Raw genomic sequence first — 27,480 nt, 5'->3', positions numbered from 1 at the left:
TTTAATTGGAAACATTTTTTTCTTAAATAGTTTATTATCAAGTTGGTTTCCATATAACACCCAGTGCTCATCCCCACAAGTGCCCTCCCCCATGGCCATCACCCCCCTTCCCCTCTCCAACACCCCCATCAGCCCTCGGTTTTTTCTCAGCATTCAAGAGTCTCTCATGGTTTCCCTCCCACCCTCTCCCCAACTGTTTTTACCCTTCTTCTCCCTCATGGTCCTCCATTAGCTTCCTCCTAACCCACCTATATGTGCAAACGTATGGTATCTGTCCTTCTCTGCCTGACTTATTTCACTCAGCATAACACCCTCTAGTTCCATCCATGTTGCTACACATGGCCAGATTTCATTCTTTCTCATTGCCATGTAGTATTCCATTGTATAGATAAACCACGTCTTCTTGATCCATTCGTCCGTTGATGGACACTTAGGCTCTTTCCATGTTTTGGCTATTGTTGAGAGTGCTGCTATGAACATTGGGGTACATGTGCCCCTATGTATCAGCACTCCTGTATCCCTTGGGTAAATTCCTAGCAGTGCTATTGCTGGGTCATAGGGGAGTTCTATTGTTAACTTTTTGAGGAATCTCCATAGTGTTTTCCAGAAGGCTTGCACCAGCTTACATTCCCACCAACAGTGTAGGAGGGTGCCCATTTCTCCACATCCTAACCAGCATCTAGAGTCCTCTGATTTGTTCATTTTAGCCACTCTGGCTGGCATGAGGTGGTATCTAAGTGTGGTTTTGATTTGTATTTCCCTGATGAGGAGGGATGTTGAGCATCGTTTCATGTGTCTGTTGGCCATCTGGATGTCCTCTTTGGAGAAGTGTCTGTTCCTGTCTTCTGTCCATTACTTCACTGGGTTATTTGTTTTTTGTGTATGGAGCTTGGTGAGTTCCTTATAGATTTTGGATACTAGCCCTTTATCTGATATGACATTTGCAACTATCTTTTACCATTCCGTTGGTTGCCTATTAGTTTTACTGACTGTTGCCTTTGCTGTGCAGAAGCTTTTAATCTTGATGAGGTCCCAATGGTTCATTTTTGCTTTTCATTCCCTTGCCTTTGGGGATGTGTCAAGTAAGAAATTTCTGTGGTTGACGATGTGATACTCTACATAGAAAACCCGACAGACTCACCAGAAGCCTACTAGAACTGATCCAAGAATTCAGCAAACNGACACATGAAACGATGCTCAGCATCCCTCTTCATCAGGAAAATACAAATCAAAACCACACTTAAATACCACCTCACACCAGCCAGAGTGGCTAAAATGCAAATCAGAGGACTCTAGATGCTGGCGAGGATGTGGAGAAATGGGCACTCTCCTACACTGTTGGTGGGAATGTAAGCTGGTGCAATCTCTCTGGAAAACACTANTTTGATTGGGATTGCATTGAATGTGTAGATTGCTTTGGGTAGTAATGACATTGTAACAATATTTATTTTTCTGTTCCAAGAGCATGGAATGTTTTTCCATTTCATGTGTCTTCTTTAATTTCCTTCATAAGTTTTCTATAGTTTTCATCATACAGATCTGCTTTCCCCCTGAGATCAGGAACACGACAGGGATGTCCACTCTCACCACGGTTGTTTAACATAGTGCTGGAAGTCCTAGCATCAGCAATCAGACAACAAAAGGAAATAAAAGGCATCAGAATTGGTAAAGAAGAAGTCAAACTTTCACTTTTCAAAGACGACATGATACTCTACATAGAAAACTAGACAGGCTCCACCAGAAGCCTACTGGAACTGATCCATGAATTCAGCAAAGTTGCAGGATATAAAATCAATGTACAGAAATCGGTTGCATTTTTATACACCAATAATGAAGCAACAGAAAGAGAAATCAAGAAAATACCATTCACAATTGCACAAAAAAACATAAAATACCTAGGAATAAACCTAAACAAAAGCCTTTCATTTCTTACAACTCCTCAGCTTCTCTCTGTGTGCTCAATGGAATGCTGCCCAATTCATGAATCACTTAATAAATTAGATCTTCAAATTTTTATTCTTTTACAAGCAAAAAAAAAAAAAAATGAATGAAATACACAAAAAAGAAGAGATCCTAGAAAACACACATACACCCCTCAAATGACACACCAGCTTATAAAACTTTATCTCTTTTTTGCTTTAGAGTATTTTTTTTAAGATTAGAGATATAGTTGAAGTTTATTGTGTATCCCTCTCTAGTGCCTCATTGTCCCTCCTTCTCTAAATATAAGTATTGTCGTATAGGTGATATTCTTCGCATACATGTTTTTCTACCATAAGTATGTATATAAATTCATAAACAATATATAGTATTATTTTAAGCCTTATATAAATGATATTTATGATAGAAACTCTGAGTTTCCTATCCAATATTTATTTGTTAGTTGAACTACTCAGTATTTACTTTTCTTCTTTATAGAACATGTAGCATATTCTGGGCAAAAATGCTCCGTATTAAAGGCCTACATCTCCCCCATTCTCTCACAGCTACAGGGACAGCCAGTGAAATTAAAGCAAAGGTCACTGGGCTTCTGGGATAACCCTTACAAGTGACTCAGCTGAGGGGCGCCTGGGTGACTTAGTTGGTTAAGTGTCGACTTCAGCTCAGGTCATCTCATTTTTCATAAGTTCAGGCCCATACCAGGCTCTGTGCTGACATCTCAGAGCCTGGACCCTGCCCGTCCCAACCTGTACTCTGTCTCTCTCTCTCTTAAAAATGAATAAAACATTTAAAAAAATTAGTTACTCAACTGACAGGTAAACCTTTTGCTCTTCCTCATTTTTCCTTCCTACTTGGAACACAACTGTGGTAGATGAAGCTCCAGTAGCTCTTTGGTTCAGGAGATCCCCCTAAGGTCAGAAACCAATGCTCAGGATGGTGGAGCTGACAGGCCTGGGTCTCTCTGACTTTGGAGCCTAGACTTATTTTATGTTATAAATAAATATCTTGTTCAAGGCACTTTTTGTTGTTAAATGTAGTTTAAACTTACCCTAAATAATGGAGAATTGTACTGTATGAATCAGCTTCCAAATTAAATTTTTTTGCTCAACATAGTATTTTTGTTGCTGAGCATTCTGAATTTATAAGACAGGTACAATGTTTAAAATACCAATTCTGGAATTAAACAGCTTGTTTGCACCCCAACTCTGTCACTGACAACTATGAGGCTTGACAGTAATGACTCACATTTTTCTATACCTTAGTTTACTCATCTATAAAATGAGGATAATAATAGTACCACTCTCAGGTGATTATCAAGAGAATTAAATGAGTTCTGATTTACATGCAAAGAGCTAACAATACTACCTATAGGAAAATAATTAAACCTGTAGAGCATTATTAACTATTATTTATCCATGATGGTATAGTTCAATTTTAAGTGCTATATAATATTCCATTTTGTAAATAAGCTATAATTTATTTTTTCATTTTATGTTTGATGTGTATTTGAGTTTCTAGTTTTTAACTTTTACTAAACAATGATAGTGATACATTGAACACTTCTGAATACATTTCCTGAACTTCTGAATACATATGTGCAAATTTCTCTAGGGTACCTACCTAGAAGTAGAAATGCTGAGTCTAGGGGCATGTGTACTTTCAGCCTGGCTTGGTAAAGCTAAATTGTTTTCCAAAGTGGTTGTAACAGTTTGTGTAAGAAAGTGCTTCTTGAATTTCATCTTTGCTAAATCTCAATGCAATTAGAATTATTTTTTGCCAATCTAATAATCTAGCAAGATATCACTTTGTTGTTGTTTTACTTTGCCTTTCCTTGATCACCAGCAATGCTGGAAATAATTTCATGTAATTTGGGGCAAATTTTCCTTTTCTGATAACATCCTTTTCCTATCATTTCTTATTTTTCCCCTGGGTTGTTTATTTTTTCCTGTTTGAATTTGTACATGTAAAAATGCTACAAACATCTCCCTATCTGCAACTTGAGGGCACAGAAAACTTTTTAAATACAATCTTTAGGGCACAGAAAACTTTTAAAATTTTTTCTTTACTCTTTATTTTTGAAAGAAAGACAAAGACCAAGTGTGAAAGGAGGAGGAACAGAGAGGGAGACACAGAATCCAAAGCAGGCTCCAGGCTCTGAGCTATCAATACAGAGTCCAACGTGGGGCTCGAACTTATGAACCATGAGGTCATGATCTGAGCTGAAGTCAGATACTTAATCGACTGAGCCATCCAGGCACCCCAGGGCACAGAAAATTTAATGTAGTCAATTTGTCAATCTTTAATTATTGATGTCTTTGCCTTAAGAGTTCCCTCCATACCACAAGGTTGTAAGAATTTTCTCCTATATTTTGTTTTAAATGCTCCCTCCCTGGGATGGAGGTTTTTATTGTACCTGAAATTTTGTGTGTGTGTATGCAGTGTAAAGTAGAAATTTGTTGTTGTTGTTGTTGTTGTTATATGAGTTAGTGATGATCTCAGCACTGCTTTGTCTGCACTAATTTGTAAGGCCACATCTGTCACATATCAAGTCCCCATATGTACACAAGTCTGTTGCCCAGCTCTCTGGTGTGTATCATTTATCTGTTTGCTATTTTGGTGCCAGTATGCACAGTCTGAATCTGTCTCCAAGGGGTCTTTAATCCATGAGATAATTCAGGAACCTTGGTTTGTTGGCATCATGCAGATAAATCAAATCATAGGATGGATTTTCCCCTGTTCAGACAGCTCTTCTAACACTATGTAGGACAAGTTTCAGTGCCACAGGAACACAGCAGAAGGGAGGAATAGATTTAACTCAAACTTGCCTTTTACCTCTCATTCAGTATACATCCTGTGGTGTTTCAGGCTTCAAAATCCACATACTCATTCCACCACTAGCAGAGCCTACTCTTCATGATGTTGTACTCAACAGTCTCCCTACCCCACTTGCTGGATAGCAAAGCTATTTGTCTTTCTAATAGTCTAGAGGAAAAGATAGGTTAGGCCATATTTATAGCCTGGATAGTATGAAGCAATTGTGACAAAGACCATTATATTGGTCTTTATTGGTCACCAAATCCCCACATGCATGACTCTAAAAAGATTGAGAAAATTTGAAATAATTACCCACTCACCAAGGGATGTTATCTCCTTGGCTCCTTCATGAAAGAACAGAATGAAGTGATTAGGGGGCTGGAGGGTAGGTGAGTATATTTACCTACATGTGTTAATTTGCTTCTTTCTCAATTTCCTACATTAGAATAATAAGCCAAAGTATCCCAGAAAGAATTCTTATTTTGTCTTATATATCAAATTTTAAAGAAACTGAGTTTCTTGGTGCCAGTGACCAAGTATCATTGTGGCATTGTAGTCAGGATCTGTACTGTTCTCTAATTTGAAGTGCTCTATAATTTAAGAAATTTTTAATAGCCCAGGTGAAACATAAACAGTCTGTAAATTAGTATTGTACTGATGTTAACTTATTATTTTGATAAATGTATCCTGATTCTGTAAGATTAGGAGAATGTCAGGTAAAGGAACTCTCTGTACTATCTTTCAAGTTTTCTGTAAACCTAAAATTATTCTAAAATCAAATGCTTATTTTTAAATGAATTATCCAGGGCAATCACAAATGGCTCACACTGAGGTAGAAAAACCAAAAGCCAAGCTGTCCAGGCCGTGTATTAGGAAACTGACAGTTCTGGTACTAATTTATCTTCGTGACATTAAGCAAGTCACCTAACCCCTCTTATTTTATTATTCCAGAGTAAAAGAGCCATCAGATAGATCTCTAAACATGGAAAAAATCAGTATTATTCACAACCATACCCTCCAAGCCACAGTTTCACCAAATATGAAAATTAAGTATAAACAAATTTAATTCTGCAATCTTCCAGCTGACCTAAACAATACAAGTTCCACTATGTGCAAATATCAGGTCATTTCTAAGAAAATAACTAAAGATTTAGTAATACATAAGGATGGTGTATCAGAAGTAAAGATTTGCATGAGATAATATTGAAAGACAATATTGAAAGCACAGGAACTGTGATCTTAGAACTGCAGGAAGAGCTTTTGCTAAGAGCTGTAAGAATATCCTTTTATAAGTACTTTAGTCAGAAATGCTCCTGAGCAATTAAGGACATGTAATCCTGTGTCATGGGAAGGGAGTTTCAGGAACACTTCCTGTGTAATTTGTCCATCTGAGAGATCCAGTCAGAATCACTGAGATCTGAGAAGCCTGAAATCAAAAACCCTTCTTCATAAATCAGAACAATTTTGTTCTTATGCTTCATAACAGATGTTCATTGCAAACAAAATTAATTTCAAGTTTCTTGTGTTAGGGGAGACAAACATTAGAAAGTTCTAGGGAGAAGATTGTGAGTGAAATGGTGCCATACCTGTTGTTATATAAAAGGATAAATTTCATTTATATTGAAATTATGTAGTATGCTACCTTGATAATCTTGTTCAAAATATTTTTCCTGTATTCTCAAAACTTAGTCACAATGAAAGAGAACTTCTGCAACAAGCTCTAGAGCTCCTTAGTCACAGATCCTTCTAAGAGGGCATGTTGAGGAACTTAATGCCTATGGCAGGAGAACACCACCATAATACCTCAAGGGATTGTTTGGAGGGTAAAATGGAATAATAGGATTGAAGTTCTTTGAGATTTTTAAAGATAGTATTGAAATACAAATGTTTTTATTCATCAAAGAAATCAAGTGACTATCATTGTACTGAGTGCGGAAGGAGGTGTAAAATGTGGATGATTCTAGAAGGTGCTGGGGTAAAGTGATGACTAAACCCACCAAGCACTGGGGAAGAGTAGTGACTGCTCTCAGAATGCACTCAGGGGAGAGAGTGATCACTGCTTTCAGGAGACACTGGGGGGTTAAAATGGTGACTTTCCCAAGAGACATGGAGTGATGACTGCCCTGTAGAAGTCTTCAATCCAGACAAGCACATAGGCTGAATACACAGAGCTAAGAGCCAAAATGGGATAAGGACAGAGTACTATGAAGCACATTATTAACCCCTCAATCATAATTCAGGACCAAGGAAGGTTTTCTGGGGGAGGGAACATCTGTGTCATAAAAACGAATGGAAATTAGCTAGGCTTTGGGGGTGAGGAGTAGGGAATGCTGCTGGTGTTGGTTGTGATGGTGAGAGAGACACACAAAAAGAAATTAAATAATTTCCTATGACAAGATAGATCATAAAAGAGATAAACAAAGAGGAGCTGTGCCTAGTTCATGAAGGGGAGGACTTGTAAATTATGTTAAAGTTTTGTTCCATATTCTATTTTGAAAGTTTGAAAGGGTTTTCAGCAAGGCAATGAGATGAATGGATTCACGATTTGATGACACCTTTCTGATATCATATTGAGAAAACAGATTAGAGAGGAGCAAATTTGGAAGGGGACAAACTATGAAACTGTCTAAGTAATTGAGGTAAGAGATGAGAGTGGCTTCGACTGATGTAGTGGTAATGAGCCCATAGGTGAGTGGACAGAACTGATAGAATGTGTATGGCTTAGAATCAACAGGACATGGTAGATGATTGGATACATTGGATGAGAGAGAAATCTAAAGGGTAACTGAAGCAGTAGCATCACTATTCAATGAGATAAGAACTGGAGTCAAATAGCAGGTATAAGAGTAAAGATAATGAGTCTCTTTGGAAGCAAACTGAGTTTGACATTCTTAACAGAAGTCCAGATGGCAATGTCCAGTAGACCAATTGGATCTTTCTTGAAGCTCCTCCCTATATTGTAAATAGAAGTTTGAACATGTACAGGCCTTTTGAGAACCTTGTCATTACTGTAATAACGTAGTACAAGAGGAGAAATAATAAAGATGAGAGGGTTCAGTTATTTCTTTGGAAATATGAGAATGCTCTGCCCAAAGGATGGATGAGAGTATAACTCAACCAAAACAAATCTATGAAAAAGCCTCTATTTTTGAAATGAAAGGGTCAGTCACTTAGCAACTTTGTGCTTGAGATCTTCCTTTTTATGGAAAGGCTATCATCTGGGGAGGGAATAATCTGCTCTCTGGCAAAGTCCCTCATCAGGGTCGCTCATCTTCTTGACTTCTGAAAAGTCAGGGTGGGGATTAAACCTGAAGCAAAAGTGTTAGAGACACACATGGACCTGATTGATTACCTGGTCCAATTCCCTCATGTATAGTTGGAAGGAACTAAGGCCCAGAGAGACTTGCTCCTGGTCACACAACTGATTAGTGGGATATGTAAACCAGGTGTCAGCTTGGCTTGGCTTACCTTTCCCTTTAAAATCCAGATTAGATAATCTTGAAAATGAAAAACCCTTTGCCACTACATGCCCACCAAACTTCTGTGAATTTTAATGGAACTTCTGTTTCTCCTCATTGTCTCTAGTTCTGATTCTAGTATTTTCTAAGTTTCTCATTCTCCACTCTTTATTGTGTCTCTTCTTTTAGCTTCTCCCTTTGATATTGAGCCAAATATGGGAACAACTCCTTCTTGACTTCTAGAGTTCTAATCAAAGGTTACCATTTATAAAAGGCTATTCTGTATTATGAAATTTTACAAACAATTTTAAAGTAACATGAAAAGAAAGTATAACATATTTCAGTATCATACATATTTTAGTACATATTTGACCTTTAAAAAAAAGGTCCCATACAAACTACACGCCCGAAACACAAACAACCCAGTGAAGAAATGGGCAGAAGATATGAACAGACACTTCTCCAAAGAGGACATCCAGATGGCCAACAGACACATGAAACGATGCTCAGCATCCCTCCTCATCAGGGAAATACAAATCAAAACCACACTGAGATACCACCTCACGCCAGTCAGAGTGGCTAAAATGAGCAAATCAGAGAACTCTAGATGCTGGCGAGGATGTGGAGAAACGGGCACCCTCCTACACTGTTGGTGGGAATGTAAACTGGTACAGCCCCTCTGGAAAACAGTGTGGAGGTTCCTCAGGAAACTAACAATAGAACTCCCGTATGACCCAGCAATAGCACTGCTAGGAATTTACCCAAGGGATACAGAAATGCTGATGCATAGGAGCACATGTACCCCAATGTTCATAGCAGCACTCTCCACAATAGCTAAAACATGGAAAGAGCCTAAGTGTCCATCAACAGATGAATGGATCAAGAAGATGTGGTTTATCTATACCATGGAATACTACATGGCAATGAGAAACAATGAAATCTGGCCATGTGTAGCAACATGGATGGACCTTGAGGGTGTTATGCTGAGCGAAATAAGTCAGGCAGAGAAGGACAAATATCATATGTTTGCACGTATAGGAGGATTAGGAGGAACTTGACGGAGGAACAAGGGGGAGAAGAAGGGCGGAAATGGTGGGGGAAAGGGAGAGAAGCAAACCATGAGAGACTTTTGAATGCTGACAAAAACTGAGGACTGATGGATGTGGGGGGAGGGGGGGATGGGCATGGAGGAGGACACTTTGGGGATGAGCACTGAGTGTTATGTGGAAACTAATTTGACAATAAACTATTAAAAAAAAAAAAAAAAGTCCCATATATGCAATGGAATATTACTTAGTCATAAAAAGGAAGGAAGTCTTGCCATTTGCAAAAACATTGAGGGATCTTAAGGGCTTTATGCAAAGTGAAATAAATCAGAGATAAACAAATATAATCTCACTTATATGTAGAATCTAAAAAAAATTTTTTTTTTAAATGTGCTCATAGAAATAGAGACAGGTTGGTGGTTGCCAGAGGTAGGGGTGTAGGGATGGGTGAAATAGGTGAAGGGAAACTATTGTAGTGTTAGCAATTATACCTCAAAAAAAATGTCCCTCTACACTTTTCTGACAACACAAGCACCAACCAGCTACCATCTTAATCTATTTCTTGTGCTCTTGTCAGCGAATTATCTTCCCCTTTCTCTCTCTCTTCTTCCCCTTTGTGTTCCCTTACTTTTCATCCCAGGTGCTAATCAGCCTCTATTCCCTTCCTAAGGAAACTCTGATGGCACCTGTTAAAATCAGTTTTTCTCACCCCATTTTACAAATCTGGTCCAATTGCTTGGCACTAAGCCAGGTGTCCAGTCCATTTGAACTTGAGAAAGCTTCTCCCAAATTTCTCAGTTCTTGCTTACTTGCTCCCTGCCTCATCTCACTCTTTCCTGGAGGTATTAGTCGGCATGTAACTCACATAATCAAGCGTATGTTTGGAGTGAGGTGAACAGATCCTGTCAGTGTGCACTGTTGTCTTTTAATTGCTTTCAGCCCTGCAGACTTTGAACAACTTTCTTCACCCTTCAGCTCAGCACTGATTTATTCAACTTGTGCAAGCAATTTTTTCACTTTTAATTAGACCCAACTTAATTATTTTGTCAGTAAAATAAACCAAAAGAATCTGTAAAACAACTTTTAAGTGAAATCACATTTCTGTCTGGAGGGATACAAAAAATGAAATTATGCATCTCATTTTGCCTGCCTCTTACAAAGAAGAGATTGCCCACATTGTCTTTTTATTTCCCAAGATCTCTTGCCTTTATTAAGAAGATACTTGGGAAATCAGGCCTGTAACAGTGGAAAGAAAATGGGTAAAATAGTTTTCAATGGAGGGCAGATATGAGTGCATAAGGCACGGTCTCTCCAGGTTTGTTCTTTGACAGTCCCTACTTTACAAAGATCTGGAAGCTGGTTAAAGGTACAGATTTCCTACTCCACCCCTAGAGTGTCTAACTCAGTAGATCTGAGAGGCGGGAATAAGACCACTTCTCACTTGGCTTTTCTTGCACTTTCTGGACTCATCCCTGCTTCTGGATACCCAAGCTTTCTTATTCACCAGTTGACTACTTCTGCTTCTCCAAAGGAAGCTTCCCTTGTCCTCCCTAGCCACCCATATTTTTTCCCATCTTTGACAACTTCCAAAGCTTGCTGTCTATGTTTATTCAATTCCCTGTTCATAGCCTGTCTATTACCTTTCCTGTGTATATATCTCATCTGTCCCAACCATTTTGTTGGGGTTGAAACTGCACATTAAGAAATTTCTCTCTCCTCTTAGCCAAATATACTGTAATCAGTTCCGTACTCCCTCTGCTACACCAGTGTTTCCAACCTTTCAGAGCCCAGAGACCTCTTTTCTCATCAAAGAATTTCATAATCTAAATGTAACAGTTGGTATAATTTTAGTATCATGGATTGAGAAAGCACATGATAGCAAAAGCTTACCATGAAATCAGCAATGCCTTTAAACAAATTTGCAATATATCCATCTCAACCATATCTGCTACACTTAAAAGCAGTGACTTACATTTGCAACAACACGGTTGGAGCTAGAACGTATAATGCTAAGCAAAGTAAATCAGTCAGAGAAAGCCAAACCATATAATTTCACTCATATGTGAAATTTATGAAATGAAACAAACAAGCAAAGGGGATATGTGTTCTATCTACAGACTATGCCAGGAGCATGTATGAATTCTCTAACATCTCACTCTCAGCAGCTTAACTCAGGGCAGCATCTAAGGGCCAGAGTTTTCAGGTCACTCTCTTGGCTTCAAATTTGAAGGAGGACACCCAAAAAGAAAGTGTGAGTGTTTGGAAAGTCTAGAATCCCTTTCCTTAGCTAACAGAAAACAATGTCAGGTCTTACCATGTTGGCACATTGCCTTAGTAGACCTCAGTGGATTAATCCTATACCCAATTTTATGAAGAAACGTCATTTAATCCGAGACCTGGCAAAGACCACCAGTGCTTACCAAAGATTCTATGTGTTCCCCACGTAGTCAGCCTCCCTTATTGCCAGGATTAGACCATGTAGTTGATTCTGGCCACTTGACTAAAGCAAAGTGATGTAATTCACTTCTGTATCCTGTTATGGTTCTATTTAAAACCCACATGTTGAGATCATGATGCAGAGGAAGCCTGGACCCCTGAACCATTGGACTGAGGAGAGTTATTTGAAGCTGCAAACTCTTCATAGATTGTGCTAAGCCACTGAGATTTGGGACTTTGTCTTACAGCCTGGCCTATGGCCTGGCCTGACTAATATACTAGGCAAAATGTGAAGGAAGGACTCTAAAGGGAGAGGAACTACCAAGTACCTAGATGCTCATGTAGGGGTGGGGAGGGAAGAGGAGAAAGAGAGAAGGCTTGGAGTATTTGAGAATAGTGAGTAAGAAGAAAAGAGGTGGGTACAAACTGGGTCGCATAATGTAGGCCGCATTATACTTCAGGTGAGAAGTCTGGGTTTTCTACAAAAGCAGTAATAATTGTCAAGAGCATTAAGAAGAGACCTGACATGATATGATTTGCACTTTAGAAAAGTAATTTTGGCTGTCATTATAAAACTAGGTTGGAAAGGGAGCAAGTGAGGATGGAGGAATCTGATGAAGGTCTGTGCAGTGGCCCATACAAAAGGCAGTAATGTCTTCTATTAGACTGGAAACAGTAGAAATGTTGAGAAACAGATGGATTTGAAAAATATTTAGAAGGTGAAGATGGATAGAACTTAAAAATAGATTGGCTGTAGCAAATGAAAGAGGAATCAAAGATGACTTCCAGGTCATTCAGGTAAAGGGAGATACTATTCATAGGAATGGGAGCTTCTGGAATGAAAGATATCTAGAAAAGAAATGAAGATGGCAAAGAAGCAGTGGGATACTCTTGTCCAAAACTCATGACCAAGGCCTGAGCTCCAGATATACCTAATGGGAGACCACCTTGCTGGGTACCTGGTGATGCCCTAAACTCAAAAAAAAAAAAAAAAAAAAAAAACCCACCTGGGGTAATAGAGTGTAGCATAGAAGACCAAAGATCTTTCTTGTTGTCTGTTTAAGAAACAAAATTGTTATCCTTGAAAATCTGTCAGATTTTAAGGCTCTCATGGACCATGGTGCTAAGAAAAAATCAGGGTAAGTAGCATTCACAAAAAAGACTAGTGATGGAGACTGAATGTGGTATGCCATTGATGTGTGAGTTCTAAAAAGATCTACCCTTTGATCATTCCTACAAAGACTTGTTCTATAGGATTCCATTTGTCACATGTTTTTTTTTTCCTTCTACAGAAGTACATCCTTCAGTTAATTTTACTTAAGGGGATTGCTATTTTCATCTCACTCTGCCTTCCCCTTTCACACTGGTGCCCACTCTCACCAGCCTCCAAAAACCACAATCCCCACCCCACTCTGTGCAAGGGGCTGCAGACAACATTTCTTATTCAATATTTCTCTCTGGAGGAAGTTAGCATCTGGCATCCTAATTATAGGACACATTTTGTAGCCTGTGAATGAGGCACAATCACAGTTCCTACTCTTCCCATTGGGAAGGACAGAGAACTTTCTGGTACTTATATGAACTGATTGCACACAGCAGCTATAGGTAGAATCCCAATGCTGCATACAAGGCAAATGAAGGCTCTGATGTTCAGTCATCTTCAAGACTTCTAACCTATCTGAATTGCACTGAAGAATGTCTCCCCTTGGGTCATTCCTTTCCCAAGAAGGCCTTACCAAACTTTCCCAAGCAGGTTCTAGAACTGGAAACCTTAGTGAAGGGCTTTCAAACTGTGATTTCTGTTTTCTAGCTTGCAACTAAGCAATTTCCCTTGAATCTAAAATGCTATGAATTTAATAACATATTATGAGGGTAAAAAGAAAAAAAGAATTACCATATCAGTTATGTGACATATCCTAGGTTCCAAACATCAAAATGTGAACCAAAAAGTACATCTTGGGTTCTAACAAATTCAGGTTTTTTCTGAAAGGGAGTAGAAAGAAGGTTCTAGAGAGGAATTATTCTATACCCCTTACTTTTGTTTCTCCATCTGCAAAATGGATATGGCTAAAATAAGTAGAAGACTACATAAAAGTGGTGACCATTTCCTAAAGCAAACCCAATTAGATTAACTGGGAAAAAACAAACTGAATAGGGAATTGGTAGTAAGGTTGTTGTATTACAAATCTTCCCTTGATCCATCAGAATGCTTGGGTAATGGATAGGAATCTAGTTCTTTGGATTTTTTATTTAATTCTGGGTTGATGGAAAACCTTTTGTTGCTGTTGCCTTTGTTGTTTTGACACTAATGTGGGAAATGAACAAACAAAAACCTTGAAAAATGTTAGCAGCCTTTCCTGCATTAGTACATAAGCCTCCAATAATGAAAATAACTGAGACTTTCTGGATAAAAGGTGATGTTTCTGAGCCTCTTTCTCAGAATAGCAAACAGAGATATAGAAGGCCTTGGACAATGGGCCAATAGTTTTTATTTCAATAAAAGTATGTCTATGTTAGTGCCTATGAAAAAAATCATGTATATCAAACACCTAATTTCAGATATCATTGCTTTAGCATAAGGCCAAAGTCAGTGTGTAAGCTTTTAAAAAGTGATTTGAGGGGCACCTGGGTAGCTCAGTCGGTTAAGTGTCTGACTTCAGCTCAGGTCATTATCTCGTGGTTCATGGGTTCCAGCCCTGTTCCAGTTCCTGCTTCAGATTCTGTCTCTCTCTCTGTGCCTCCCCCATTCATGTTCTCTCTCTCTCTCTCTCTCTCTCAAAATAAATAAACATTAAAAACATTAAAAAACAAATATTTTTAAAAAATTAAGTGATTTAGCTTAAAATATACTGCACTTAAGAGCCTGTTTCGGATTCTGTGTCTCCCTCTCTCTCTGACCCTTCCCTGCTCACCCTGTATCTCTCTCTCTCAGAAATAAAAAATATATATATATATACTGCACTTAATAAAACAAGTGACCTTTGGGTGTGGCAGAAATTGGAACAGTGATTCAAGAATGATTGCAATTTGGAGAAAACTTATATAATTGATTGATTTAAGAGCACACTAACCCCTGACTATTCTAAGATGGTTACTGTTTGTTAACTAGGTGTCTAACAGGAAATTCTCCTGAGATTTATACATGTAGCATTTAGGGTAGAATGCTTAAAAAAATCCCTGTGGTTAATTGAAGGGCAAACTCTCTTAGCTTCAAATTAATTCTAATATCAGGATAGTGTACTATCTATCAAGAATCTAAGTATGTATTACATTTAATTTTATAGGATTTTTAAGTTTATTTATTTTGAGAAAGAAAGACCATGAGCAGGAGAGGGGCAGAGAGAGGAGAGAGAGAGAGAATCCCTCTCATAGTTCCAATGACAGTACGTAATTCAATGCAGGATTTGAACTCAGGAACCATGAGATCATTACGTGAGCCCAAATCAAGAGTCATACGTTTAACTGAGAGCCACCCAGGGACCCCTCAACTGATAGACTTTTTAAAGGACTGGACCTTTAGGGAAAATCATTCTCTAGTCACCACTTACTACTGCTTTCTAGTCTTACTTGAGTTTTCTTTCCATTTTTAACATCAGTGTTGCTCTAGCTAACAGGACACTTGCAAATGTGGCTTCTTCCTAGAATGCTCACTTACTTCCAGACATACACAGACAAACACCACACACACACATACATCCCATCCAGTTACCTCACCTTCATCCTTCTGATCTTAGCTCAAGCCGCACCTCTTCAGTGACAAGGTCACATCCCTCTGTAATGTAATCAGATTGCACCCTGTTCTCTTTTGTGGCACTTTTCCTGGTTGGTAAGTATACAGTTGACCTGTGAACAGCTGGGAGTTAGGAGTCAGGCACCCCACACAGTAAAAAACCCACATATAACTTTCGACTCTCCAAAAACTTAATTACTATTAACCTACTGTTGATTGGAAGCCTTTTGGATAACATAAACAGTCAATTAGCATGTATTTTGTATATGTATTATATACTGTATTCTTACAATGAAGTAAGCTAGAGAAAAAATATTATTTAAAAAATAGTAAGAAAAAATAAATAAAAATAAAAAATAGTAAGGAAGAGAAAATACATTTACAGTACTATGCTGCATTGAAAAAAATCCACATATAAGCACACACATGTGGTTCAAACCCATGTTGTTCAAGGGTCAACTGTATCATTATTTCTATGAGTGTTTGTTTAGCACCCCTCAGTCTCACTAGAGTTCAAGTTCCAGAAGAAAAGAGACGGATGTATAACCTTTACTCACTTGGTACAAGAGTTCAACAAGTATTTTTCCATTCAGTGAAAGACTGGTTGACTCCTAACAGTGAAAGGAGAATTTGCTAAAAATAGGGTTTACTTGGTTCATTAAAATAAAAAAGGAAAATGGGGTTAATTGGAATGTGGGCCAGGCAAGATGGAGAAAGTTGGGGAACAAGAACAGGATTTGTCAGTAAACTATATTTCACTCAGTATGTTAGGCTAATGGCCCACCATATAAAAACGTACTCCCTTACCATCTAGAAGACATTTTGCCCAGGGGCAAATGATAGTAGTGCTGGAAAGAATTACCACTTTAAGCCAGGAGGATATGAGTGTGAATTAGTAAAACTAGGAGATCCTCAACTTTATTGTTAGTGGGAGGTGCCATTTCAGAAAATTAGAATGAGAGACTTTATAAGTGACCAGACCTTGGAGAATTGCTTCAGACATGTCCCTCCCTTTATGGAAGCAATAAACCACACCTCAGATCAAAGGATTACACAATCACCCTTTGTTTCCTGTTCCAATTTTAGAAAGAAATAGCTCACTTGGAAGGAAGAGGAAGCAGTGGGTTAAGGAGCTATTTTTCTGTCCCCACTTGCTCCCCCTCCCCAGCCCATCCTTGTGTGTTTCCACCAGAACAAAGCCTGGAATCTACAGCTCTGATCATGTTGTTTCACTGCCTAAAACTCTTCAGGACCCCTTTATACTCTGAGCATAATAAATAGCCTTAACAGGCCATCAGGTCCTTTTCTGTCCCTCCATCATCAACTTTGACTATTCTTTGTCCTTCACTTCATGTATTCTATAGGACACTCCTATGAACTTTTTTTCCAGAGCCAGTTCTTTACCTGGAACACCCTTGGCACAACCTTCCTACCTAGCTAAGTGTGTATATGTATTATGTATACACAAACATATACAAACATGTATGTTGTTTTCTAAAAACATTAAACATCTTGCCCCTTTGCCCATAACTACTTTGAGATGGATTTCCTAAGAACAAAAATACTTTCTTACATAACCACAATGTAATTATTATAATGGAGAATTTTGACATCATTGAAATACTATTACTAATCCTCAGTTCATTTTTAAATTTTATGCATTGTCTGATTATATCCTTTTCTTAATGTTTTTTTGTTTTTTTTTACTTTTATTTTTTTAAACAGTCTATTGTCAAGTTGGTTTCCATATAACACCCACTGCTCATCCCCACAAGTGCCCTCCTCCATGCCCATCACCCCCTCTCCCCCCACACCCATCAGTCCTCAGTTTGTTCTCAGTATTCAAGAGTCTCTCATGGTTTGCCTCCCTCCCTCTCCCCCACTCTTTCTCCCCTTCTTCTCCCCCTTGTTCCTCAGTTAAGTTCCTCCTAATCTTCCTATATGTGCAACATATGGTATTTGTCCTTCTCTGCCTGACTTATTTCGCTCAGCATAACACCATCAAGGTCCACCCATGCTGATTATATCCTTTATACCTATTTTATCTCTGCCAATCCAGGATCCAGTCCAAGATGGATCCATTTACTTGTCATATCTTTTTAGTCTCTTTTAATCATAAACAGTTCCTCTGCTTTTCTTTGATCTTTGACATTTGAAAAACATAAGCTAGTTATCTTGTAAAATAGTTTGAGGTTTTTCAATATTTCCTTGTGATATCACAGAAATGATGCCATGTCCTTGGTACATCATATCAGGAGGCACAGAATGTCAAGTTATACCGTATTGGTGATTTTGCTTTGATCTCCTGGGTAAAGTGGTATCTGGCATGTTTCTTCCCTGCAAAGTGACTTTTTTTTTTTTTTTTTTTTAATGATTTGGGAGAAATATACTTTGAAAGTCTGGAAATACTCAGTTCCTCTTCAAACTTACATACACTAGTTTGGCATCCATTCTGCGTGTGCTTCATTTTTAAGAAAGTTTATTTTACAGTATTAATGAAGAAAAGTAAAAAGCTAAAATAAAATAAAGACTATGATACAATAAATGGACTTTTTAAACCACCCCACTGAAAATACCTACATCTCCCATATCAACCCAATCTTCTTTTTCCAAGTTCCTATTACCTAAAATTGAGAGAAGTCTGACATGTATGGCATTAGCCACTGCAAGATTTCTCATTTGCATTTTCAACTCTATTCATGAATTATCTTTTCATTTCCTTTTCTTTTATAATAATAAAAAATCCAGGAAAGGGACATTTTTTAATAATGAGAAAGAAAATATACAATATTCTTTCTGGCTTACCATATGTCATAATATTGCTTTTGGTCACATAATAATGGGCATCAGTAATTGCATTCATGCTTGCTACAAGGGCTCACTTAAGACTCTGAAGAGCTCCTGTGGATTGAAAATCATTTGGATTGATTAAAGTCATGAGGAGAATTATGATAAGGGTCAGATCATATGGGCCTCAGGAAGGTAAAATATTATCATTTAAACTAGAAATGGAACTTTTTCTCCTTTGAAGGATTATATTTTCAAAGACAAGTGTAGTTTCTCATAGTAAGATTAATAATATCTGATGTTTACTCATCCATTTACTCAAAAGAAAATCATCCTGTGAGCCTACTAGATGAGAAACGCCATTATATACAACTTCTAACCTTTCAAAGTATGTCTGAATAATATCCTTCATGGTCTTTTAAGTAAGAATGGCCAGAGAGAACCTTGAAGTTTTGCTTATAGGTTCCATTGAAAGAGCTCAGAAACTGGAATATCCTAGATAAAGCAGCACTTGTCCATCATCTAGGAGGATCATCTGAATAAGTGCTCAGTTTCAGAAACCACTAAATGGAGTGGAGAGGAAGAAGGGATTTCCCACCCTCACCCCCAATCAACCATATTTAAAACAAAAACCAAAACAAGTGGTGTTCATGGAACAACATTCTATACAGCCCGGTCACCTTCGGCTAGTTTTCTAGGAAAGAAACTATCTCCCTTGTCCCACCTATTACTCTCATTTGAGGTTCTGACTGCAAATGAGGTTCTCCAAAATATCAGTTCCCAGTACCTTAACATTTTATAGCTAGAAGATACCTTTCCCTTTAAGACATGGCTCAGCATACTTTATACACTATCCATTTCATTCCTTATAAAAGGCTTGTGAAAAAAGTAGAATAAGACTAGTTTTCCTCATATTACAGTGAGGAAGTTGAAGACTGGGAAGGTGAACAAACAGTTCAGTATCCGGAACAAGCCACAGATAGCATTCTGACCTTTGGCCTCATAGCCCACAGGACCATACTTTTCCTGATAGGCCCAACAAGGTCATCTACACCCTCCCCCCACCTTAAATGCTTTCATGGTACTTACCACAGTGTTAGTTGTATATTATTTATATGATTATTTGCTTTATGTATCTCTTAAACATATGGTTTATAGCAATTGAACCTATTTTCCTCATATTGTATTCTAGAATCTACCTTGGTTGGATAGGTGTACAAGTAGGTGAGCCTATATACCACATATTTTCTTCTGACCATAACAACTTCGTGTGTCTGTTTTCAGACCATAGTTTTCTGCCAGAAATGGCCCTCTCAGTGGACTCATCTTGGCACCGATGGAAGTGGAGAGTCAGAGATGGTCTCCCCGAGTCTCCATCGGAAGCCACATCACTGTTGTCCGGAGAGAAGAAGAGGCAAAGCTACAACCTGACACAGCAACGGGTGGTCTTCCCCAACAACAATGTGTGCCACCAAGACTGGGCAGAGATCTCCAAGAGATACTCTGGCAACAGAATCTGCACGACCAAATATACCTTGCTCACTTTCCTGCCTCAAAATCTCTTTGAGCAGTTTCATAGGTACACAACCACTTGGCCTAATGATATGCGCTTTAACCAAGTATTTGCCAGTATTTCTGAAACAAAAATGCCACCCTCTGGGCCACCTATCCTTTAACATCCAAATGCATGAACCTTGAAAAGACTTGCCATTCATTTGCTCATTCATTTATTCAATAAATATCAGATTCGGGGCGCCTGGGTGGCTTAGTCGGTTGAGCGTCCGACTTTCGCTTAGGTCATGATCTCGCGGTTCGTGGGTTCGAGCCCCGCGTCGGGCTCTGTGCTGACTGCCAGCTCAGAGCCTGGAGCCTGTTTCAGTCTGTGACTCCCTCTCTCTCTGACCCTCCCCTGCTCACGCTGTCTCTCTCTCTCTCTCTCCTAGAAATAAATAAAACATTTAAAAAAAAAAAATAATAAATATCAGATTCTACTGTGTGAGGCCATGTGTTCACTGCTGGAGATACAAGAGGGGAAAAGGAGAGAGAAACATTGTTTTGACTATATTTTCTCATGAAAGAGGCAGACATTAAATTTAAGAATTATATAAACTGATGTCAAATTAGAATTTAGATAGATACTTCTAAGAAGAGGTATATGGTGATATTAGAGTAAATAAGAGGGAGATCTGGCCTAGTTAAGAAAGTCAGAAAAGACTTCCAGGAAGAAGTGACAACTGAAATAATCTGAAAGAAGAGAATGCATTAACTTGGTAAAAACAGAGAAGTCAGGAAGGGAGCCAGGAGGATGTCCCTGCCGACAGACCTTCATGTGCAAAGGCATAGTGGCAAGAGGACGCTAGATGCACTTGGAAAACCTAAAAATGTAAGCCAAAATTTTGAGATGATACATGCAGGATCATCTTTTAATTATAAAGCAAAATACACACTTAGATATCCTAAGTTTTGTAATTATCATTACAAGTTGTCATTTATTGAGCAACTGTGATTGAGAACCCTCTATTATGTATGTGACAGATATTATCCTATGTGTTATTTATAAGAGGTCTTTAAAGTAGGTAGTACTATCCCCATTTTACACAAGTTGTAACAAGCTCCAGAAGGTCACACAACCAGTAAACAATTTGAATATAGCTGGATCTGGCTTCAGAACTCTTACCATAACTTGAGGTGACCCTAAAAAAGAATGTCATTTTAGTTGATAAAGGCCAACAATAGGGAAGAAATAGTGTGGAGAGTATATTTTCTTTTCCATGGTTTTCATTCACAGTTTTCTTGTCCCTTCCAGATGGGCTAACCTCTATTTCCTGTTCCTGGTCATTATCAACTGGATGCCCTCGATGGAAGTTTTCCACAGAGAAATCACCATGTTACCATTGGCTGTTGTGCTGTTCCTCATCATGGTCAAGGATGGCATGGAGGACTTCAAGAGACATTGTTTTGATAAGAAGATCAACTGCTCCAACATCTGGATATATGAAAGGTAAAAGAAATCATTGTTCTGTTTTCTTGTTTGCAAATAGCTTATGAAAACTCATCAGCATTCTCAAAGGGTTGGTCTCTTGTCACATTTTATTTTCTTAAGTTCACTTAATTCAGTGATTCTCAACCAGAGTAATTTTTCCCAGGAGGAAACATTTGACACTGTCTGGAGACATTTTTGGTTGCCATATTGAAGAGAATGCCAATGGCATATAGTGGATGAAAGCAGAAGGATGATACTAAACATCTTACAGTATACAGGATGGCACCCCACAAAAAAGAATTGTCATCCAGCCCAAAATGTTGCTAATGCTGAGATTGAGAAACCTTAATTTAACACACGTAGACACTCAAAATATTCAGCACAAAGCTGTTATATTATTAGGAGTAAGGTTGAAAGCTCAAGAATTGATTTCTAGAATTGACTGAGTCATCTCAGGAGACCAATTTTAAGAGTGGCTCTTTGGAGAATGACAGGCAGTGTCTCTCAAACGGGAAAACGTAAACCATTTTTAAAGCATCTGAGGCTCTTGGCTAAAAATTCTTGTTTTTAAAACTTAACCAGGTAGGTTTTAGGACCTAGAGTCGGCACACTTGTTCTCAGCTGCCTGGGTGGAAAAGGAAGATCCCTGTGGGTGACGTTGACATTCCAATAGGCGGAGTCTCAACAAGTAGAAGGAAGTGACCTGACAGGTGCACACCTGTTCTCTGCCAGATTTTTCCTTGTCATTTCTCCTCAGCATTTGTAAACCAGCTTTTTATTTTTAATTTTCCTTTTGAAAGAAGAGAGAGAAATTTTCGGCTGAGAAGGCAAGTAAAAGATATCAGAGACATGACTCACTGGCAGCTGAACAATGGAACTGATTAGGGGAAAAAACTCTTTTACGGGGAACTCACATGTCGTCCTATGAGAATTCAAGAAACGGATTGAGCAGAAATGGAAAAGGAAGGCCAGAGAAGGCAGAAAAGGAAAGAAGACAAGAAACGAGTAGTGATCTCCAATCTGCCCTTTGAAGTATGGTCTTACAAAAAGAATCCCAACAGGCATTATTGTGGGAATCAAATTAAGACCAGCAAATACACTGTGTTGTCGTTCATACCCAAGAACATCTTTGAACAGCTACATCGGTTTGCCAATCTCTATTTTCTGGGCATTGTGGTTCTGAATTTTCTTCCCGTGGCCAATGCTTTCCAGCCTGAGGTAGGCGTGATACCAATCTGTATCATCCTGGCAGTCACTGCCATCAAGGATGCTTGGGAAGACCTCCGGAGGTACAACTCTGATAAAATGATCAATAACCAAGAGTGTCTCATCTATAGCAGGTAAAGCAAAACCCATTGGGGAAGTCTTGTGGGCCCAGCAGATCTTTCTGTGCCTGCTGCCACTGCTGCTACTTTATATAGAGGGGATACTATAGGGATATAGCATTATTTTATCTCAGTGAAGCTGTTTAATTCTACAAAGTCAGGATTATGACCTAAAACCAAAAACCACACAGAAAAAGAGGGTTGAGTCCCATGTTTATTAAAACTAGGAGATCTTTATTATGTGGCGTTTTCTTTGCTGTTTCAAATGTGTTCAGAATTTATGAATTTTGCATAAATTCTCCTCCATTCTTAGTCCAGCATGACTATGAGTGCCCTGGAGCATATGTAGAGACCGTTGGTGGGAAGAGGCATCACTATTTCTCAGGGGACCAGAAGAGCATTGTATTAGATGAACTGGAGACACACTGCCTAGGTCGAATCATTCATTAACTACATGACCTTAGGCAGGTTACCCAACCTCTCTGTGCCTGGTTTTGTCATCTATAAAATTGAAACCTCTCCCGGGGTGCTCATGAGAATTGCATCCGTGGGAAGTGCTTAGCAGTATGTCTGATATATAATAAATGCTCAATGTGCAAGCTGCAATTCCTCTATTTTTATAATGTAAAACTCATAGTAGCACCATCGTCAAGGCTTTCTTTAAAATTCCTCTCTGATGTTGTCCCAACAAAAGGAAAAACTGCACACCACATGTCTTACCACATTATTTAAAATTATTTTATACATGCTGTTGCTTTACAAAGGTTCCATTGAGCAGTTGACAAAACTGGGTTGTTAGGGAAAGGGTATGATCTTGGTCAGCCATATCTATATTTTTCTCCAGTGAAAGAAAATAAGATAAGAGTTATTGTCGGTCTCAACTTTATGACTGCATATGTAGCCAAGAATGAAGCAAGGGAGTCAAGTCTGGGCTTATAGAGTGACTGCCACTTATGAGTGCTTTATGGGCTAGCCTTTGATGATTGAGTCACTAGCAGGTGAGGGCTTGACTTCTTGGCAGATAAGGAAAATGTCCATCTCTCTCTCCACAAGCACCAATCCCCTCACTTTTTCCCTCTGACTTCATGAACCCTAATAAGCAGAAATTCTGCAGTCATTCTAGTCACTCTTAAGATGAAAGGGATGTACACTGTAGCCATTTAGGGGCTTCTTTCTAAGGAGGAGTTCTCTTCCCCAGGGAATGGCAGGTAACTGACTTGTAGCTGGCTGATAAGAGGGTTTAATGAGAGACCATTGAATACAAGGGATTCATTTGTCTTCAGGGTACCTCTGTGAAAAACTCCATGCCTCCTCTCAGCATCAGATGCACTTCTGGCCTCTTTGCTTGCAGGGCCACAACTGCACATCTTAAAAAGTTAATCTGAAGGGCGTGTGTGTTTTTTAACTGTCTTGAATGTTGTTCGCACACTGAACATCTAGAGTTGAGATGTAGTCATTCCTCACCTTTGAATAATAAAATTATAGAGAGTGTAAATATTGGCAGGCTGTCTTTTTTCAAAGAGACTATCACCAACCCACGCCATCACTTTTTGTTTATTACCTTTCTTTTTCCTTAGTTGTTTTTCTCAGAGAAGATACATAGTGGTGATCCAGGAAGTTGATTCCTTAGGGAGGAATAAGTGTAGACCTCAGTTAGCTTGATCCTATTCTCCCTGCTCTGCCAGAAATCCTCTGCCCTAAGCCTCCTACAATCACAAGCCTGTTCTTGGGGATAATCTCAGTGTTTATCAGACCCTAGACTGACCTGTGCTGGGAGCTGGTTTAATGTAGGCCAAGCTGTTGTTCTGTTCTCAAAATAGCTTCCAGGAAACAGTGAAAAACCAAGGTGGTAGCAATCCTAGCAAAAATAGGCCTTAGTTCATAGGTTCACTGGCAGGGGGGCACATAAGAGGTTTTATCATAGCAACAATATTTCCCAAAGTGTATTCAGCGGAATAATAATGACTAAGAGGTAGTCTCTGAAGAAAAGACACTCATGATCAAAAGTTATACATTAGCCCTCCAAATCCATGTTCCGTGGGGGAACTGAGATACACAGTAAAGAAATCTGCCCATCCTTAACTCAGTGTTGTTCCAAACTTACCAAACCTTGGAAATTTGGGGAATTTTACTTTCTTCAGTATAGCAAAATAATTAACTATAGGGCCAGGCAGGTAATTGAATGAAATAGACTTGATACAAAGAGGAGAGCAATATTGTCTGTGTACTGATAAATGGGAGCTGATACTCAGCATCAGTGTTAGGATTAGACAGGGAATGGTAGTGAATAAGGGGATCCAGGCCCTCACATCAGGAGGCAGGGCTGGCCACCATGTGCAAATATGTACCTACTGTTGCCAGATTGTCTGAATTTTGTTAAAGGAGCTAGAAGTTCATATTTTTACTTGAAATAACCTGACATTTAAGTGAGATAACATAATTTTTTTTCAAATACTTCACACCTATTTTGTTTGACCTAAAGTTCTTATTTTTGCCTGTGAGTCCTAAATTTGCAAACTTTGCTTTATAACCTAGCCCTAGGAATCTGGATCTCTGCAAAAGAATGATTAAATGATTAAAATCTTTTGAGATTCATCTTCAGTGAGGGAACCCCTTAACCTTGGGCAAAGATGGGTATGACTTTGAATTGAGAGTACAGACCTCGTACTCAGGAGGCCTAAACTTTAAGCCCAGATCTTAATAACAGCTTAGGAAAGTCATTTAAATCCTTTATCTCAGTTTCCACTTCCTAAAAAAATTTTAATGTTTGTTTATTTTTGAGAGAGAAAAACAGAGTGCAAGCAGGGGAGAAGCAGAGAGAGAGGGAGACACAGAATCTGAAGAAGGCTCCAGGCTCTGAGCTGTCAGTACAGAGCCTGACACAGGACTCAGACTCATGAACCACAAGATCATGACCTGAGCCAAAGTTAGGCACTTAACCAACTGAGCTGCCAGAGTCCCACTCCAGCCGGTCCAGGGATCCCTGAAGGTATTGGCAAAAGAGTGAGAGAGCCCTGAAATTCTTTCTGATCATCAGGCAGGCATCTCTGCACTAACTGAGTCTCAGCTTTATTTATGGTTAAGTGTATGGGGAACAGCATAGAAGTGGCATTTGCCTTAGACAATGATTTTCTGATGATAAATTCTCTGATGTGTAAAAATTTCCCAGAACATAGATTTGTAGAAGAGTCATGCATAACCTTTATCAATAGTGATTGATGTAGGTGATTTAGATGCTTATCAAATGGGGAAGGAAGTTATCTTTAGCATTCAAATACAAACAAGATAATGTTTTTAGCATAGCAAAGGCAAAAGTTAGTTCTTTGTGAGCAGGGGTCAATCTCCTGTTTGCTTAAGGAGAAGTATAAGAAAAACAGGATCCTCAGGAAACACAATGTCTGCTTCCATAATCACAAAAGAAGAAGTTTCTACAATAAGTTCCTTCACACAATGCAATCAGCATATCAGGGCCAGAATAAGTCACTCCCGATACCAGTCAACAAGGTGCTTCGGGGTTGGTGCTCAAGCAGAAACAATTGAGTGGGGGTACATATCGGTCATCATCTGAAGACAGGAGACCTTGCAAACGTGCCTTAACCTCGCAAGGAGTATTCTCAACTAGTGAGTTCAGAATGGCTCCCAACATTGAGCCACCCAGTCTTCCCTCTCAATTTCCACTTTCATAAAACCTGGGAGTCAGACTAGATCTTGCCCTGTGAAATGAGCTAGAAAGAACAGAATCTACAACAAAATAAATTTGGGAAATAGGACATACTTAATGCTTCTCTAGAGTCTAACAATGCACATTAATATAGTAAAGGTACTGGGAGGACCCTCAGTGAGTAACCTATCCAATTTTGTATAACTCAGTTGTGTCCTCTGAAATACTCTCTGCTGTAAGCAGCAGAAACCTCAACTCAAATTTAAACAGCAAAGGGACTTGTTGGTTTTTAAGTCACTACAAATATTCTGAAGTGGGCAGGTGATCAGGCATGAATCTGAATTCTAGATCTTGCACTTAGCTGCCCATTTCATTCAGTCTCCTCTGCATCATTTTTACCCTCAGACAGACTTTACTCATGGCAGTGAAATGGCTGCAACAGTTCCAGCCTTCACATCTATATGTGGTAACTCACAAGGGGGAAAGAAAAGCACTTCTGGGAGCATTCTTGGAAGGTCAAGGAAGCTTACTTTCCAGACTCTCCTCACACCTCAGTGACCCCAGTGGTCCATCCCTGAACCATTCCCTGTGAGTAGGGATAATGCTTATTCAATTTTACATCAACCACAGAGTTCATCATGAAGTCAGCTTCCCTGAAAGAATATGTGCCACCTAGAAAGGATGTAAAACCCAAATGAAAAAAAAAATATGGTAGTTTCCAAGTGAAGGAGGAATAGATGTTGAAGAGGCCACCTTTATGTACCCAATACCATCATCTTAAAATATTTTTGAGCCTCGACTCTTTGCAAATTGCTTTCCCCATATTAACAGGAATATATACACTTAGGGACAGTCTGTACTATAGATCAGTGAAGTTCTTCCAATTCTGAAGTGTATTAATTCTGTAAAAGACTCCAGAATAGGAGCTAGGAAATGCTAAGTAAGTGTTAGTTATTATCTTAACTGATGGATGCTGAAGGACATTTTCTTTTGCCAAATATCAATGACACATGATAGGATGTTAGGCAAAGGATATAAGATCCGAAAGGACAATTTGTTTGTTCACAACAACATAAAAGATTCTACCTCAAGCACTAGCTCTATCCATTTCATCTCAGAATCACACATTTGAGAAACTATATCTTTGTAGCATGGGATGGCGGAGGGTGGGGGGAAGGGAGAAGATATGCATGTGCCTGTATCTAATTGAATACTAGGGCCCTTAGAATTTTGCTTAACCCAATCCCATGCATCATACAGCCCAGACTAGTTTATACTGTTAAAGAGTCCTTTTGCAAA

The 27,480-nt window shown here is 38.8% G+C and overlaps 1 protein-coding gene across 1 annotated transcript in view; it reads left to right on the top strand.

The window, feature by feature from the left end:
- The window catches only part of ATP10B (ATPase phospholipid transporting 10B (putative)), a 201,978-nt gene that overhangs the window by 68,930 nt on the left and 105,568 nt on the right, over positions 1-27,480 (top strand). Inside the window, 2 exon segments of the mRNA XM_077780727.1 lie at positions 19,497-19,791; positions 21,019-21,213. Coding sequence (XP_077636853.1) covers positions 19,517-19,791; positions 21,019-21,213 — 470 coding nt within the window. The 5' untranslated portion in view covers positions 19,497-19,516.

This window comes from Crocuta crocuta, unplaced genomic scaffold (genome assembly GCF_008692635.1).
Source record: "Crocuta crocuta isolate KB4526 unplaced genomic scaffold, BGI_CrCroc_1.0 scaffold343, whole genome shotgun sequence".
Taxonomy (NCBI): domain Eukaryota; kingdom Metazoa; phylum Chordata; class Mammalia; order Carnivora; family Hyaenidae; genus Crocuta; species Crocuta crocuta.
The sequence above is the reverse complement of the archived record's forward strand: the minus strand, read 5'-3'. Positions and strand labels throughout refer to the sequence as shown.